This window comes from Arachis ipaensis, chromosome B4 (genome assembly GCF_059453495.1).
Source record: "Arachis ipaensis isolate K30076 ecotype BB chromosome B4, ASM5945349v1, whole genome shotgun sequence".
In the NCBI taxonomy this organism is placed as follows: domain Eukaryota; kingdom Viridiplantae; phylum Streptophyta; class Magnoliopsida; order Fabales; family Fabaceae; genus Arachis; species Arachis ipaensis.
In genome coordinates, this window is record NC_142439.1 from 146,347,866 (window position 1) to 146,366,550 (window position 18,685).

An 18,685-nucleotide genomic window follows, 5' to 3' on the forward strand; every position below is an offset into this window, starting at 1 on the left:
TAAATAATAATAATAATAAATTATAACATACTAAAAAAGAGTACTAAAAATACTAAAAATATACTATATAAAAAATATCATAAATTTTTTTTTTATTTATTTCAATTACTACCAAGATAAATATTTAATTTTTTTTATTATTCTTAGTACTCTCTAAAATTTATATTTTGTTAGTTTTAATTAAAAATATATTTTGTCAATTTTTATATATTATTTTTATTTTAGTATATAAATATTAATTTTATTATAGAATTAATTAATAAGATCTATTCAAATATCTAAATTAAAATGATAAGAAAATATACAAAAATTATTCAAGTTGGTGTCTATTTTAGTAATTTTTTATCTAAAAGTGATTTTAAGTAGTATAATCCAAACATTTATTTTACTATAATCCATTTTGATATAAAGATTACCAAACACAAATCACCTTAATACAAACTTACTTTTCATCAAAATCAAGTTTGCAAAATCAATTTTATTCAAACTCCCATTTGTAAACTGTAATCCAAACACACACAAAGATGTCTAAAATAATTTTTAAAAAATATTTTTTAGTAATTAAAATTTAACATATATAATTAATTAAAGGGCAAGTTACTTAAATAAATAGAATAGAGAAAATATTTACCCAAATGTGCAAAACTGGTTCTTGTTACCTGTATGTGCAAAAAGCCATTTCTATGTAATCCGTGGCAACCCACCACGGTTTCAAAACGTGCATAAACCGTGGCAGGTCCCAGCGGATTATGGCCAAAAGATATAGAGTGTAAACCGTGGTAGGTCACCACGGTTTACTAAGGAGAGATGGCGTGCATAAACCGTGGAGAGTCACCACGGTTTATGAAGAAACTTGTTTGCACATAAAACCTTGTGGGTCACCACGGTTTATGTGTGGTAAATAATGGCCAGAAAACCTTGTTAATTTTATGTGCAAGAGACACAACTTATTTTTTATTTTTTTATTATTCTTGTTAATTTTTTATTATTATATTTTTCATCTCAAATTTTTTTAATGAAAAAAATGAGAATAAATTAGATTTTCATAATTTGTTCTAGTTTATCACCAAGCAGAATTACAAGAACACAAAATTTTGTGTCTCTGTCTATCAGTGTCTTGTCCTATCCTATTTTCAGTGTCTTATCCTATTTTGTTGTTGAAAACAAAGGCAGCCTAATAAATACACACTATATAGTACATTTTATAAAGAAAAAAAAATCATCTATTTCTATTAAATATTTATAATAAAAATTTTTCATTCTCTTTATGTATTATTGACTAATATATACTATAAAATTTTTACATGTATTATCAATTATTTTTTCATTATGTTTATCCCTATTTTTCATTTTACACTATATTTAAATATTTATTATACTATAAAAAATATTAATGAACATAATAAAATAATTACTTATTAATAATTTTTAGAGTACTCATTAATATTCTTATAATATAATAAATATTTTTTATTTTAAATTTAACAAATACTAATGTATCAATATACACTTATACGTGAATTTATTAAATCTATATAAAAGATTTAATCAATAAGCATGTTAATGAATATTAATATACCAATATTAACAAGTAATTATTTTATTGTACTCATTAATATGTTATAGTGTAATGAATCTTTATTTTATAAATGAAAAAATAAAGATGAATATAATGAGAGAGGTCACCTTAAGCTTAAACGAACTTTTGAGTAGTTTTTATAAGTTCGCCTAAGATTTTGAAAACTTCATAAAAATTCAAAATAAAAAATAAAAACACAGATTCCAAACATTAATGTTAGTGTAATTTATTTTTAAAAATATTTTTTTATTTTATAATAGAAAAAAATCCAAAAATTTCATGGTGTTTATTATTGGAGTCTAATTTTTTTCTAATTTATTTTACATAAAAAATTTTAAATATTTTTAATTTATTAAATTTCATCATTTTAAATTAAATATTAATTTTTTATTTTTTAGTAAATAGACATCAATTTTTTAAGCACTATAAAAATCATTTTCTTAGTATTATCTGATTTTTTTTTTCTATTGTACTCTTTCTATTATAAAAAGCTGTTGTTGATAAGACATAATTTAAGATTCTGCTCATAAATTTATTGTGCTAATAAATTCATTTTCTATTGGACATAAAATTAACAAGGTTTTCTGGCCATTATTTACCACACATAAACCGTGGTGACTCTCCACGGTTTATGCACGCCATCTCTCCTTAGTAAACCGTGGTGACCTACCACGGTTTACACTCTATATCTTTTGGCCATAATCCGCTGGGACCTGCCACGGTTTATGCATGAAACCGTGGTGGGTTGCCACGGATTACATAGAAATGGCTTTTTGCACATGCAGGTAACAAGAACCAGTTTTGCACATTCAGGTAAATATTTTTTCTATTCTATTTATTTAAGTAACTTGCCCTTAATTAAATCGTGTTATTTTTGTCAAAATTAGGTTAGATAAATTAATTTGACTGAAAAAATAGTGAATCAAAATTTGAACTGATATAAATTAATATTATTTTTTATAGAAAATGACTACAATACTCTTATTATAGAAAATAACTAAAATACTTGTACTATATATATTAATTTTGATAATCCTAAATTCTAGTCATTTACTTTTTGTCGTCATAGGATTAAGATTTAGAGTTTTTAAAAAATATATATATATAATAGGAGTATTTTAATTATTTTTTATAATGAGGTATTATAGTAATTTTTTATATAAAATAAATAAATTTAAATCGGTTTAAGATTTGATTCACCATCTTTTCGATCAAATTAATTTGTCTGGCCTAATTTTGACAAAAATAACACAGTTTAATCGATCATATATATTAAATTTTAATTACTAAAAAATATTTTAAAAAAAAGACGTTTTAAATGCCTTTAGCTGAGTAGCTCCCTTGAATTGTAGAGACTAAAAATCTATTAAAGTGCAAATTTTATTGATATTAGAGATCCAAGTTCACTGCAGTTTTAGAATAAACTTTTATCTCAATATTTGTAAAGCTAAGATTCAAAACCAAGAAGGATATCTCAAATTTCAGTTTTGAGTGACCATGCATAAATCAATGTTGATACCGAAACAAACAATAAATATGGCCGTACAGTCTTTACAATTCTATCGCAAGGTACTTTTCTATTCTTAGTGATTGTAATTTAGCTTGATAAAATTTTATACAAAATAATGCTAATATATCTGCTTTTTCTCAAAGACATTAACTTTCTTTTTAATTAAAGAGAATGCAATTTGGGTAAAGTGATAATTTTAGGCTAAGAAGAGAGTTGTTTTATGAATTTTATTTTCTTTACGGGTTTTGTCATTCTCAAAAATAAACTTGTTCTTATAACACTATAGAGCACTCATTGTATTGGAGAAAAAGAGCAGCCAAAGAACCTCTTTAAGGGAGGAATGAAGAGACAAATTTGCTGTTAGATAGAATCATAAAGGATTGATGAAAAAGTTGTTTGATCTTAATATATAGACACACTAGTATAGGTCTATTGTTTGTTTATTGAGTTTATAAATAATATATATTAGGGATAAGTATGTTTTTGGTCCCTAAAGTAGGGGCAAAAAATTTATTTCGTCCCTCGGCTTTTTTTCGCAACAAAAAGGTCCCTTAGGTTCCGGTTTGTTTTAAAATCGTCCCTCTGACAATTTTACCCCTGTAGTTGTTGGATTTCGTTACGACCGTTTATTAACGGATATGGGAAACGTTAATTAATATAAATAAATAATAATATAAGGATTAAATCAAGAAAGTGAATGAAAATGAGGTGCAGGGAGGGAGGAATAACGACGAGAGTTGCTGCTGAAGGTCGACGGCTAGGGTTTAGGAGTCAGTGGCGTCCATGGCTTCCCAGAGCTCAAGAGCCTCACGTTTTCGTTCAGATGCAAAGGAGTTGCTCTGTGGCCATGGTGAGAGGCCGGTTTTGCGAACTTCGTCGACGAATGATAACCCTGGACGAAGATTTTGGGGTTGTGTATACTATGAGGTAAAGTGTTCTTCCTATTTTGCTATTGTGGGTATGAGAATTTGAGATTTCTTCATATGTTTCTGTGGCTTGTACTAGGTTCAGGATGGGTGTGATTTCTTCAGATGGGCAGATCCGGAACCTGGAGCTGTTCAGAAAGAGGTTGAATTTGCAAGAAATAGGAGAAAGATAACGAAATTAAAGGCAAGATTGAAGGAGTTGGAGACGAAGCTTTGGGTTGTGGCTGCTCTATGTTTTGCTGGGTGGGTGGGGTTTCTGTTCTTATTCCTGCAGAATCATTACAACTTGAAGCAGCCGAATGGAATGCACTTAGGTTATAGATGATTTGGTAGGGAATGTTATGAGGTTTACTGTGTTGTGTGGGTAGAGTTTGAGGGTATTCTCTGATGTTACAGTGGTTTAGGTTTGTAGCAACTTTGAAAGTGTTTGAACTAATGAAGAAAAGTGTTGTGTAATGTTGCCCAAATTGTCACCTTCTTTGATAGTGGACCTGTTTTATTTTGTAATGTAAAAGTAGTTTATGAGCAAAGCAGAAAAGCATTCAATAGAAGATCTGGAAATTCAGTAATTAGTAATGGAATATTTCATTTGATGACTAGTTAAAACATACATAAATATTTTGTCTTTGGATCCACATGCCTAGTACCAAAAAACAGAGAAGCAACACTGCAAGTGTCCTCAGGCACTTAATACCAAAATACAGTACTCAAACCAATGTAACTAAGGTAAAGTTCTTAATGTAAATATCCAATACCAAAATTAAAAACACTTTTTGCAAAACATTAACACAAGAGTCACAGAAAATTTCACACTCAAATCCTAAAGATTTCCCCACTAAGATGGGGTAACTTGGCCATCAACCTCAGCTTCTGCATGGGTAGATGAGGTGCACTGCATTGAATGACAGAAAAGGGCCTCTTCCTCACAGATGGCTGGCTAGGAGGCTGTTTGTTGCTGGTGGAGGTTGCAGAAGATGCAGCCTTGTTCTTGGGCTGGGCCAAGATGTTGGGCTGAGTGGAAGCTTTCTTGGGCTTAGTGGAAGCTTTCTTGGGCTGAGGTGCTTCTGTGGTGGGCCGGGCTTCACGTTTCTTGGGCCTTGTGGGGGTTTTCCTGGTATGAGATGCTGGCAGATTGGATGGTGATGGTGTAGTAGTCCTCTTTCTCCCTCCCCAAGCTGTCTGACCAGGTGCCAGCTTAGCTGCATTCTTCTTAGCTCTGTTGGTTGAACTTTGGGCCTACAATAGTTATGTAAATCATATAGAAAGTAACTCACATATCATATAGTAGTAAACTTATATAGTTGGCAATCATGATGCTAGTTGAACCCTAGAATAGCATATCACAAACCCTCTTACCCTCTTCTTAGGAAGGCTGCAGCCGCTTTTCTTGTGTCCAACTCCACCACAGTTGAAGCATCTTTGGACTTCTCCCCTCCGTGACATATGAGTCTGGCTTCTAATGTCTTCATCTGCAGCCCCTATTTTCCTCTTCTTCACCGGTCTGTGGCTTGGCCTCCTGTAAGGAGGTGGGATGACATCATCATATTGAGTCCTCTCCCATAGCTCCGGGTCGTTTACAGGGTGTATCACCGCCTCGTAGCACCTGATGTAAGCCTCCTTCTTGTAGCATTCATCCACATATGACTCCAAATTAAGGCCCTTGAAGGTGATGCAGCTGATGGCATGAGGACAAGGAATCCCACTAAGTTGCCAATTCCTGCAAGAACATTCACCAGCTGCCAGATCCACAACATACTTATCTAGACCACTCATAACCTCGTATTGGCTAGCAGATGACCAGTAAGGCCTCCAGTCCCTAGCTAAGCTTGCCTGTTTCTCTAATTTCTTACTAATCATTTGCATAATGTTTCCTGGATAATTAAGAACCCTTTCCCTATTTGCAGCCCATCTAGTCATCATGTAAATCCTAATATCCTCTAACATGCTCACAATTGGTTTCTCTCTTGCTTCTACTAACACATAATTGAAACTCTCACTCATATTATTAACAAGACTGTCACATTTAGATAGGAAGGTAAACCTGGATCTTGACCAGAACCTTGGTGGAATGCCATTGCCTTGGTAATGGTCAAGTTCCATTTTTGTGAGCCTTTGCAACTAGCTCCTTCACCTTGATCTTTGGGTTGGATTCAACTTTCTTCTTAAACTGGGTACCCAACCATTTGCTGTGCATAATCTCAACCCGGTGTGTCTGCATGCAGGTATGTTGGAGATTCATGCTTCTTAGTTGCCAAGTGGACTCCTCACCCACCCTGTGTGCATATAACCAAAATGGGCAGCCTTTCTGACAAACAGCTCGGACCCTCACCAAGTCGCACTTGCTGAATTTAATGTTTCTAGCTGTGTTGACTGCATAGGCCGCCACTGTGTCCTTGAACTCCTGCCGAGATTCATACAATGTGCCAACCTTCCATTGGTACTTTCCCATTTCCTTTTGTGTCTTATGCACTGGAAACCTCTGCCCCCCTCCTCAGCATGATCCTCCCCATCATCATCACCCATCCCTACTCCTGCAATTACATGATCCTGCTCCAATTCATCACTGTCAACTGCATCATCATCATCCAAATCACTTGTAACAACTTTTTTGCCCTTCTCCACATTGCAGTCCTTCGGCACAGCATTATCTTCACCAAATCCACTTTCATAGTCGTACACCTCATCACTGTCAGTGAAGTGGATGTCTTCCACACTGTTTTCCTCTTCATCAGATGGCAAGTATGTTGGGTCATCACTGTCTTCGCCACTGCTAGCATCATCACCATCCGCCTCATCTCCCTCTTGGCCTAATTCCACTCCACCATCCTTATTATCGCACTCTTGTTGATCTGCAACCCTAGCTCCATCACTGTTATCTACATTGCCTTCGAACAACACTAAATCCATACCACCACCTAAGGGTTTCTCATTCTGGCCACCAACCGTTTGTCCCCCCACGTCCAGAAAACCCACCTCCGGAAATCCCTCGGCATCCTCAACCTCATGCACCACAAACAGATCAACAAAGCCTCTCCTCCCTGCTATGGTACACATTTCAATTGCCTCTGTGTCACCTACCAATAGCCTCAAATGACGCTCATAATCATCCTCAGTTGGGTCTATGTACCATAACGCTGAAATGTTGGATTTCAGGAATCCAAGGTGTCTCAGTTCCTCGTATGCCTCAAACACACTCCACCGATTGCCATCAATGTCCTCCACAACTGTAGATTGACCCTTCAAGTACCTCAGCACACCATTATCATATCCAAATAACCCACCATGGTGCACCCGCATGTTGAACAGCGCCATCTCCTTCCCGAAAAACCCTATTAATCAACACAGGGAGTTACTCAACCAACTATGAACAACAACAACTACAATCAGTTCAAACCCTACCCTTCCACACACCTTCGCACAATCCACATTAAGAAACGAGAAATTACATTCACATAATGCTTACCTTGCCGAGGGATTTTTGTTGGAACGAAGCCAAGTTAACAAACCACGAAGTTTTCCGGCAACCTCTCTCAAGCTACCAACGCCGGACGTCGCAGGAAGGCCTTCCAAGGGTTTCGCACAATCGTTTCACACAAACGTTTCACTCTCTACTCCTATTCTCAGTCGAAGCGTTGCTTGGGAAAGGAAATTTGATCTCGCGTGAAGTAATACCAATCAACAAGGGCATTTTCGTATTAAAAAATTATTTTTGGGGGCAAAGGACGTTTTTAAAACAAATCGGAATCTAAGGGACCTTTTTGTTGCGAAAAAAAGTCGAGGGACGAAATAAATTTTTGGCCCCTACTTTAGGGACCAAAATCATACTTATCCCTATATATTATTATTTATTAAAATAAAAAATATTTTAAATATTTATATAATTAAAAGAAAATATTAAACACAGTTAAAAAAATATTTTATATTTTAATATCAATAAAAAATTAAAATATTATTGTAATTTATCTAAAAAATACTTTATATTTTATATATATGTCGTATTCTGTGTCTTATAAAATTTTAAAATTTATATGTCTGTGTGTCTCGTATTGTATCGTATCCGGTGTCAATATCCATACTTCATAGGTCATTTTAATATAAATGTGAATTCTGTGTACGATTGTGTATGCTGGTGTCAAACAAAATAAAAATTTTATGTATATTTATATGGAAAAGTATAGATAGACAATGAAAATACTAAACAATGTGAACAATAGATATATCGGATGTTCATTTCATTAGGTGTACGAATAGTTATTCTAATATTAAGATTTAGATAAGTAATTTAAAGATGTAGTGTATTTTTATTTGATTGATAATTATTCACATTATTAAAAAAAATTATTGATTACTAACATAACCCTATTTATATTTGTGTATTGTACCGTTTTTGTGTTTCTGTCTATTGCTGGTTAAGACAGCAAATAAACGGAGTCTAATAAAGGTCATCGTGTGACATGGGAGGCCAAAAAAATTTGTTGGTGTTTATCTTTTAATTATTCATTAATTTTAAATTTATTATCTTTCTTTTAAAAATAAAAGAAGTGTTGAATTATTTAATTCATTTGTCAAATTATACTTGTGCAATATTTTATTACAAAAACTAGTTGATTAATTGGTACTTTTATAATCCGTTTTTTATATATAATTTAGAAAATAATTAATATGTATAATATTAAATAAGATGATAAGTTTTTAAGATGGTTAATACGCGATTTTGTATTTAAGTTCTAATAATTTATGATAAATGTGTATTTAAGCTTATAACATGTGAAATTTATATAATATACAAGTTTAATCACCCGTGCCATGCACGTGATAAAATTAAAATTATAATTTTAAGTTGTTATGTTAAATTTCATTTTAATTATAATAATTTAATTAATAAAAAAATAACTTGTATGCATTGTTTTTCTTTTTTTAATATAGTATTAATTGTATTAACTATAAAATAGTTATTTAATCTACTTTTTTCAATAAATCAGGCATATATACTCAATATGACCATAAATAATCTAGTAATACTTAAATCTACCAACAAAATTTTATATGTTGGTTTAATGTGAAGTAAGAAAATATCAAAATCAGCTCAAAATGAAGAACAAATTAATAGAGAATCCTAATGCAGAAAGTTTTGTAATAAACAATAAATAATTTAAACCTACTGAATAACAATTCAATGCTATCTTTTGATACCTGCAAAATATATACATGAAACAATACCGTATCAATGTTTGTATATAAAATTATAAGAATTTTAATGATAATTTTAATATTTTCAAACTATTAATGTATAATAAGAATTCATCTATTAGTTCCTAGAATTTCTAAATTTTTTTAAGTGATAGTAATAAATTTTAATAAATAAATAGATTTAGTAAGACATTTTGTTATTACCTTTTTATTATAGGCTCTTAAAAACTTCTCTATATACCACATTCATCATGCAGTTATCTTCCAAGTGTCCATGATCTTGCAACAACACTCGCAGATCATCTTTACTCGTTACCCTTGATAACGTAACATACAATTGACCATGGATGAAAACTGGCCTTGGAAGTTTCAATAGAGTTTGTCCATGGGACTTATTTATTATCATTGCAAATGACATGATAATTGGGAATTGTCTTCTTTGAAACCTGACCGGCAATGTTTCATTATTTGGAATTAGATTCACTCTTGGGATAAGAACAATACTTCTAACTTTGTTACCAGTTAAAGTCTTGCATTCTATCACATGGTTTCCCATTCTTCTAACTTGCATCCTCGTTCCATTGCACAAACCATTAGTTTGGTCTATATTCCGTAGCAACATAACAGGAACGCCAACCTTCAGAACCAACTTGTGTGGTGGTAGACCTGAACAATTTATTCCATTTAGAATCTCCGGCGAGAAAGCATCTAACTCAAGTTCCATATTTCCCTCTTCAGCACACACAGAGTTTGAACTTAAGTAGACTATTTCTTGTCCAGGTAGCCCTGCAATCATCTTGTTGTTGACATCAGTGACACAAAAATCCAAAGTTGGTGCAAGAATTGCTCTATCCTTGAAATAAATTTCAACGGATAAATTGGATAACATATTTGGATACACGAAATCAATGAGGTCATCCAAAACTGTCTCAGAGTTCTTAATCAAAATGTCAGATGGTATATAAACGATCGATTCACCATCTGTTGTATCACCAGCCAAACCATCACCAATTTTGAGTAGCCATTCTGCAAAATTTCTGAGTTCTTGTATATTGTTGTTTTCACCTAGTGACAATCTCGTGTTTTTTGTAAGCTTCAAAACCTTACAGTTATGCCACAAATATGAAGAATTAATAGAAGACTGAATTATATCTTGCCTTGAGTCTCTGAGAATTACAGGTAAAATTTGTCTAAAATCTCCTCCGAGAACAACAACCTTACCTCCAAATGGCAAATGAGCATTATACGAATCTGAGCACCTTAAGATGTCTCTGAGGCATTTATCTAAAGCTTCGTAATAATACTTACTTATCATTGGAGCTTCATCCCATGTGATTAATTTGGCCTTAGCTTGGATATTAACCTTGCAAGAGGACTTCCCTGTTTAATGCTACACAAAGAATCCTCATTTATGGCAAAAGGAATTTTAAACCTTGAATGTGCAGTTCTTCCATTAGGCAACAAAAATGCAGCAATTCCACTCGAAACAACATTTAAAACTATACCTCCTTTAGACCTAATTGAGCATGATATAGTTGACCATAAAAATATTTTTCCACAACCACCTTGACCGTATAAGAAGAAAAATCCACCCATATTACCGCTAACAGCACTAATTATTTGATCGTATGCAAATTTCTGCTCATTAGTTAGCCTTTTTAAATACCCACTTAGTTCATTCGCAAGAGTATTAACGTCAAAATAATTGAAATAATTGACTATTACGACTTATATATATATATATATATACTAATTACAAACGATATGAATTTTTAATGAAAATACTTGATACTAATAAAAAAAATTATATAAATAGAAATTATTTAATTTCAATTTCAATTTCATATAACAAAACAGTAGTTTTCAAAAATTATGGAATCTTTTTTTGACATATATATTATGCCATACGTATAAATTATACGGGTTATTATATAAATTCATATATATGCATAACAAAACAGTTTAATATTATATATTTTCTACATTAATTATATGTCAATATTTTAAAAAAGAGATAAAAGAAGAGATATATAAATATGTATAATATTATTGCTATATATGAAGCAGTTTTATATTGCTTTAATTATAGAGACTTACTATAATTATATAAAATTTAATTTGAGAAAATAATTTCCCTTGTCATAAATAATATACTAAAACTGTTAGTATATTATCTTCTTTATGATTAATTGAATTTATTAATGATTTTCCCGTATAAATCGTTATTACTCAATTTTTAATAATTACTTAATATACAAAATTTGAAATTGGAAATTGTTATTACTAATTCAATTAACTGGTTAATTGAGTAATAATTGTCAAATTATTAAGGTACAAAATCATTGATTTACTCAATTGATTTTCATATATTATTTATATTTCAAGTAATAATTTAAAATTATATTATTTACCCAGTTAATAATACTATTATTAAAAATTATATTTTGCATTGATTTTTAAATCAATTATTAAATAATTATTTTGTTAAGATAATTGTTTATATATTATTTCAAATTATATTTTGTTAAGATATAATTATTTAGATTATTACTCATAACACGGGTATAATTTTATTTTATACCAATTAATCAATTATAATTATATGACACGGGTGTAATTTCAATTTTATCTACGGATTATTTTTCGTAATAATATACAACATATTATTTACCGTGATAATTTAATTTGATTGATTTCTAATTATTTACGTACATAAATGATTAAAATATATAACATAAATATCGTAATTATTATAATTCTATGATATAATTATAATTAACATATTTTATCATAATTAAATATTGATTTGATATAATTATAATGAAAATACTTTCCCAAAATAATATAATCTACTATTATTCATCCAGTAATTATTTGGAAATAAACCTTAATATATTTTTTACATCTCCACTATGAAAAATAACTACTTAGATATACCAAATAATATGTAACATATTACTACTTGTATAAGTTAAGGCACAAAGACAGGATTTAATTAAGGTGATTAAAACTTTCACCAAATAGAATATGACCTCAATCGAATAAAAAAAGGTACTCGATTTTGCATTAATTAGCTAGTCGAAGAAATAACATACTCATTCATTATTCATGTTTCATTATATTTTTTAAATAATATATAGAAAACATATATCTTGTGTATAAAAATGTGACTATTAGTAATTTTATTAATAAACCTTTTTTTAAACTATTACTAATTTCAATTTTAATAGAAAATATGAGAAAATAATTTCGCTTGCCATAAATAATATACTAAAACTGTTAGTATATTATCTTCTATATGGTTAATTGAATTTATCAATGATTTTCCTGTGTAAATCGTTATTACCCAGTTTTTAATAACTACTTAATATACAAAATTTGAAATTGGAAATTGTTATTACTAATTCAATTAACTGGTTAATTAAATAATAATTATCAAATTATTAAGGTGCAAAATCATTGATTTACTCAATAGATTTTCATATATTATTTATATTTCAAGTAATAATTTAAAATTATATTATTTACCCAGTTAATAATACTATTATTAATAATTATTTTTTGCATTGATTTTTAAATCAATTATTAAATAATTATTTTTGTTAAGATAATTGTTTATAAATTATTTTAAATTATATTTTGTTAAGATATAATTATTTAGATTATTACTCATGGCACGGGTATAATTTCATTTTATACCAATTAATCAATTATAATTATATGACACGGGTGTAATTTCAATTTTATCCACCGATTATTGGTAAATAAATTTTATTCCAATTATAAATAAAATATGTTTTTATTGACAAATAAATTGTCTTTAGGTCAACGATTTAATATATGTGTAGGTTCATTTTTTGTCAAATATAATGAAAATACAAATAAAGAAATAAAGGATAAAAATAAAGTTAATAATATCTTACACTACTTTATTTTATTAAATTATTTAAAAATAGCACATCCCCAAAAAATAATCGTAATATATAAATTGAGACAATAATTTAAAATTCTATAATTATAATTTAATCAAATACTAATAGTAAAACCAAATTACCTAAACAATATTGAACCTATTCTAATCCTTATTCACGTATAGTATAGAATCATTCTTGTAACAACAACCAACTGAAATAACATCGTAAGTTTTAATATTTAGAATTCGTGCAAAATCAGACCATCCTCTTGTTAGATAAGTTTCATCATCCGCTATCCATGCAATGCGGCAAGGTATAGAATTGCCACACCGAGAAACCAAACTAACTTTTATTTCCCTCAATGGCATTGCATACATGCAAAAGAAAGTTGGTAATTTCTGAAAAAAATTAAAATATGTTAAAAAATTATTCTAATAATGAACATCTTAAACTAAGAAAATTTAAATATATTACCAATCGTTGAAATTGCATATCTGAATTTGTCATGAATTTAGCAAAACTGAACGCTTACATCCTTCGGTAAAGTAGAGACTATTGCCTCTTCTTTGAACGCTTACATCCATGTAGTTGGAACCCGAATCAGTGAAGACAACTCGATGAGGTATTTTATGAATGTGATGCATTGTAAATAATTGTGGCAAAAGACAATCGAACTGGAACATTAGACGATAAGAATAACTTAGAGTAACAACAAATAAAAAATTATCAAAAGAATAATATAATAGAACGAGTATATAAAAAAATATTATAAAAAATTATAAATTGTACCTTAAAAGGATCGGATCAACTTCAATAAAAAACGAAGAATACATTCTTATTCTATGAAGTAGTAAAAAAAATACTACATATAAAATTATGAATTGACTCTCAAATTTAGATTCATGTACCACACGAAAACACTATATATAGACTTTAGTAAAACAAAAATAAATGTGTAAATTATCTATTATTAAGGTAATTTTTTAATAATGCATTAAATTTTGATTTGATACAATTATAATGAAGATATGTTTCTAAATTAGTATAATTATATATTATTCATTAAATATTAATTATAATATAATTATATTAAAGATATTTTTTATAAAATAATTTAAAAAAATTATTTGATATACGTGAATTGGGTAACAAATATTTATTATTATTATTATTACTATTATTGATATTATTATTATCATTAAAATTATTAAAAGTATTTTTAATTGATAATTGATAAGTAGTTTAATAGTGTATTAAATATTGATTTGATATAATTATAATGAGGATATGTTGCCAAATTAGTATTATTATATATTATTTATTTAGTATTAATTATAATATAATTACAATAAAATAATTTAGAATAGAAAAAAAATTTATTCGTTTTGGAGGGAAAACGGAGGCATGAGAGATCGACACGTCACCTTTAGTAGTTGGGGGAAAACCCAGTTTTAGTATATTAAGTAGATATTTCTCATTTTGGTTTCGTTTCTCAAATTTTTATAAATGATTTTATTTTTATTGGGCTAGTGTATTACAAAGAAACAAAACAACACACTATTGGTAAAGTCCATTATCACAAAAAAAAAACCATATGTAGGTATACCAGGGTTGAAATCAAAATCACTCCGAGGGTGAGCTAAGCTACCTAAGCAAGTTAGGTTGAAGAAGAGAAGTTGCACTTCACAAAACTCACTTCTCCGCAACACTTTTTCACTTTTGGCTTTCCTAAGATGAAACTGGCGGGGATCAAATCGGTAGAGAACGCTCACGATGATTCCATTTGGGCTGCCACGTGGCTCCCCTCAACCGCCTCCCGACCGCCGCTTCTCCTCACTGGCTCTCTGGACGAGACTGTCAGGATGTGGCGCTCTGACGAGCTCGTTCTTGAGCGCAGCAACACGGGTCACTGCCTTGGTGTAGCCTCAGTTGCCGCTCACCCCCTCGGCTCCATCGCCGCCTCCTCTTCGCTAGATAGCTTCGTTAGGGTCTTTGATGTTGATTCCAATGCCACAATTGCTACTCTCGAGGCTCCTCCTTCTGAAGTCTGGCAAATGCGCTTCGACCCTAAGGTTAATTGTTTATTCTCACGTTGCGATTATTTTCCATTTTTTCTATTCGTTTATACCAGAGCATAAACATAAATCAACCCAAAAATTTTGAGTTCTTCATAACTTAGAGTTTTATTAAATAAAATTTCATAGGGTGATTTGGAATTTAAAATTAAAGGAGGTACTTTATTTATTAAATAAAGTGCATGAACAATGGCATATGACCAAAAATAATTAGGGAGATTTGACTGAAACATAAGAGTCTCAACGGAACTAAGTTGGTGAATTATACTTTAGAAGAAAAGAAATATGTAAGGTAAATTCTAGACCATTATCTGAAGGTATACTTTTGACTTTGGAGTTAAATTGTGTTTCAATCAAGGCAATGAAATTTTTAACATGTTGTGAATCGAGTTTTGCTTGAAAGGACCTCATATGTCTAAATGCAATAACTCAAAAATGGTATTAGCTCTATTAAAGCTTTGAGAAAATGGCAATTTTATTTGCTTTGAAATATGATATACATCACAAGTTTCTATATGGTGTGAGGAAATAAAAGGAACCTGTCTAGGTAAAATATTAAGTCATTGTGTGAAAATGCCACAAATTGGAAGGTATGATAGGTGAAGTTTGTAAGGAGTTTATTTTGTGAAGTGTAGAAGATGGACCATTATGTAGAGCTTGCTTAAGATATATAACCCTGATGAGAAAAGGTAAGTTCACAGTGAAGTTTGTGTGTAATTTTAGAAATGGAAATTAAATTGAAATTAAAATGTGGTAGGTAGAAAACATCATGAATAATTAATGAAGAAGAGAATTTGACCACCCCTTTGTGAGCAATAACATGTGAACCATTAGGCATGTAAACAATGATAGGTTTAATAGGATAATATGATGAAAACCATGATAAATTGGAAGCCAGTACAAATCCACACTGGTGTAGGGAAGAACTAGCGGCATTGGAGTTGAACCAAACATAGTCTCTGGTTGATTTATGCTTGTGCTCTGATCGCTTATTCAAAAATTGAAGCTTGTAGATGTTGGTTGAGCTATATATAGTGACTGGTGTGACTATGAAAATGCAATAGCTGATGATTATGCAAATTTAATGGCTGGTTCTATTCGTGTTAGCTAGCTTTGCTTGATCATGCAGTTTTGTTGTGGGAATGATCTATTCCGACATTTACATTTACTTTTTTATTTTTTTGGATTAATGAGAGACATATTCTTTGTTGAAAGGGGAATACCTATCTGCTAATCAGAATTCCGGTTGCTTGCTGCATGATGAACATATTTGTTGAAACAATAAACAGGGAATATTTGCATTCTTATATATGTATGCATCGTTTTTCTTTCTGGAGGAAGTTTTTTTGCTTCCCACATGTAGCCTTGTTCTAACGTCTCTTACGGGGATGGTCTTAGTAAGACCAAAACAAGTAGAAACCATGATAGTGGACTTATGGTCAGCCATGCTTATTGAAAACATTATTTTTTTCTTTCGAGTTGGCTGAGGATCGGATAACTAGGTTCGTCCTTTTCCCTTATCCTTGGTGTTTATCACTGGTGTGAGTATATTGTTGTCACCATAATTTTTGTTATTGTGAAAGCCATGTTATAGTTTGACAGATTAAGCACATGCGTTGATTGAGTTTCCTTTGTCCCTTTTGTGTTTCTTGTGTAGTTGCATTAGCAATTTTTCATGCTTAAAACCTACGTTACTTATACAATATACTTGTTTGTTTACCTTTTCAAGAATTTTGTATTTGTCTTTTATCCTGATTAAAGGTCAGTTTGTACAGTGTTTCTTTCCTTTACATATGTAATATGTAATTCACTTTTTGTTTTCTTTACCTTTTCTTCTTCCCTAAGTCAAGTATCCTATTCATAGATACGAGATTATTGTATTGATCATTTCAAAATTATTTTCTAATTATTTCAATGTTTGATTCTATATAAACATTCTTCAGTGTTCTAAGTAAATATTTTCTAGCTCTTCCTTATCACCTTTATGCCTTGAATTTTGTGAGTCCATATACTTGGCATTTATCATTTTAGTATGTTGTTTCTTTTATCTTTCTCCTTTACTTATGGTGATCCGGTACACCTTAAAAATTGAGATTGAAAATTTTCAGGTATACCGTATATGTGAAATTTTGTACTGAAAAGAACACATTTATGAAGCTTTCACCCACAGTTGAAACTTATTATATCTCAATTCTGTTGGTTATTTATTCAAATTAGTACTTTGTTCTGTGGACCCGCTGTTAACTTGTGCCCATTTATGGAATCTGTTTGTCAGTTAGTGTATGCGCGCACTATAACAGAAATTTCTGTTGCCCTGAAGCCTTGCAATAGCAGTAAATAAAATTGACCATTTTGTTGTGAACAGATTATTTTGTACATTTTAACTATATATGTAGTAGTTATTCAATTGGCAAAAAATCTTTTTCTTCAGGGTGCTGTTTTAGCCGTTGCTGGTGGAGGTAGTGCGTCGGTCAAGCTTTGGGACACTAACACATGGGAACTCGTTGCTACTTTATCAATTCCTCGTCCAGAAGGATCCAAACCCACGGACAAAAGTGGCAGTAAGAAGTTTGTCCTATCAGTTGCTTGGAGCCCTGATGGCAAGCGGCTCGCTTGTGGCTCAATGGATGGCACGATTTCTGTCTTTGATGTTCAGCGTGGCAAATTTTTACACCACCTTGAGGGTCACTACATGCCAGTACGGTCTCTTGTTTATTCTCCTTACGATCCAAGGCTACTATTTACAGCCTCAGACGACACTAATGTCCACATGTATGATGCTGAGGGGAAAGCTTTAGTTGGCAACATGTCGGGTCATGCTAGCTGGGTATTGTGTGTTGATGTGAGCCCAGACGGGGCTGCCATTGCTACAGGTTCGAGCGATAAAACTGTAAGACTATGGGATCTTGCCATGAGGGCGTCCGTGCAGACAATGAGCAACCATACAGATCAAGTGTGGGGAGTAGCATTTAGACCGGATGGACGAGGTGGTCGCCTTGCTAGTGTATCGGATGATAAGAGCGTATCCTTGTACGATTACTCCTGAATTAAACATGTACTTTTACTTTCTGTGGAACCCTGGTAAGTGGTAACTTCTTAGTGCATTATTTACGGCAAACTGACTTGAACAAAATGCATGGTTGTAAATGTTGTATCCGTATTTGATTGAGTATCCTTGTTCCCTGATTTGTTCCTCGTTGCGATCAAGCATTAAATTTATATTGCCATTTTCTAATTTATCCTTAGCAATGGGAGTGGTCCTATCAGACCTAACCAAATTTGTCATGAAACAAAATCTTGGTCTAAGATTATTCTAGTGTTGCTTTATGCTTTGTTCCTATAACTGCATTTTTATTATTTTATCTCTTTCACACTCTTTTGTTACTTATATATGTTGTACAATTTATACATTTAAGGAAGTTCATCTTTTCTTTTCCAATCAAATCACACCACTAAGCACTAACTTAAAAAAATGCCGTTAAGTTTTAATG

General features: G+C 31.0%; 3 protein-coding genes across 3 annotated transcripts; 1 reads left to right on the forward strand and 2 right to left on the reverse strand.

Moving 5' to 3' along the window:
* Positions 1–6,340: 6,340 nt before the first annotated feature.
* On the reverse strand, positions 6,341–7,327 carry LOC148569560 (uncharacterized). Its single transcript, XM_088485120.1, has one exon. The coding sequence runs from the start codon at positions 7,325–7,327 to the stop codon at positions 6,341–6,343; it is 987 nt and encodes a 328-aa protein (XP_088341246.1).
* A 2,089-nt stretch (positions 7,328–9,416) lies between these two features.
* Positions 9,417–10,801, reverse strand: LOC107637422 (uncharacterized). The gene is made up of 2 exons (XM_016340839.1): positions 10,711–10,801; positions 9,417–10,585 (listed from the first exon to the last, which is right to left on the reverse strand). Exons 1-2 carry the CDS (start codon positions 10,799–10,801, stop codon positions 9,417–9,419), a joined length of 1,260 nt encoding a protein of 419 aa, XP_016196325.1.
* A 3,910-nt stretch (positions 10,802–14,711) lies between these two features.
* Positions 14,712–18,534, forward strand: VIP3 (Transducin/WD40 repeat-like superfamily protein). The gene is made up of 2 exons (XM_016339095.3): positions 14,712–15,191; positions 17,626–18,534. Exons 1-2 carry the CDS (start codon positions 14,853–14,855, stop codon positions 18,238–18,240), a joined length of 954 nt encoding a protein of 317 aa, XP_016194581.1. The 5' UTR covers positions 14,712–14,852; the 3' UTR covers positions 18,241–18,534.
* The last annotated feature ends 151 nt before the right edge of the window (positions 18,535–18,685 follow it).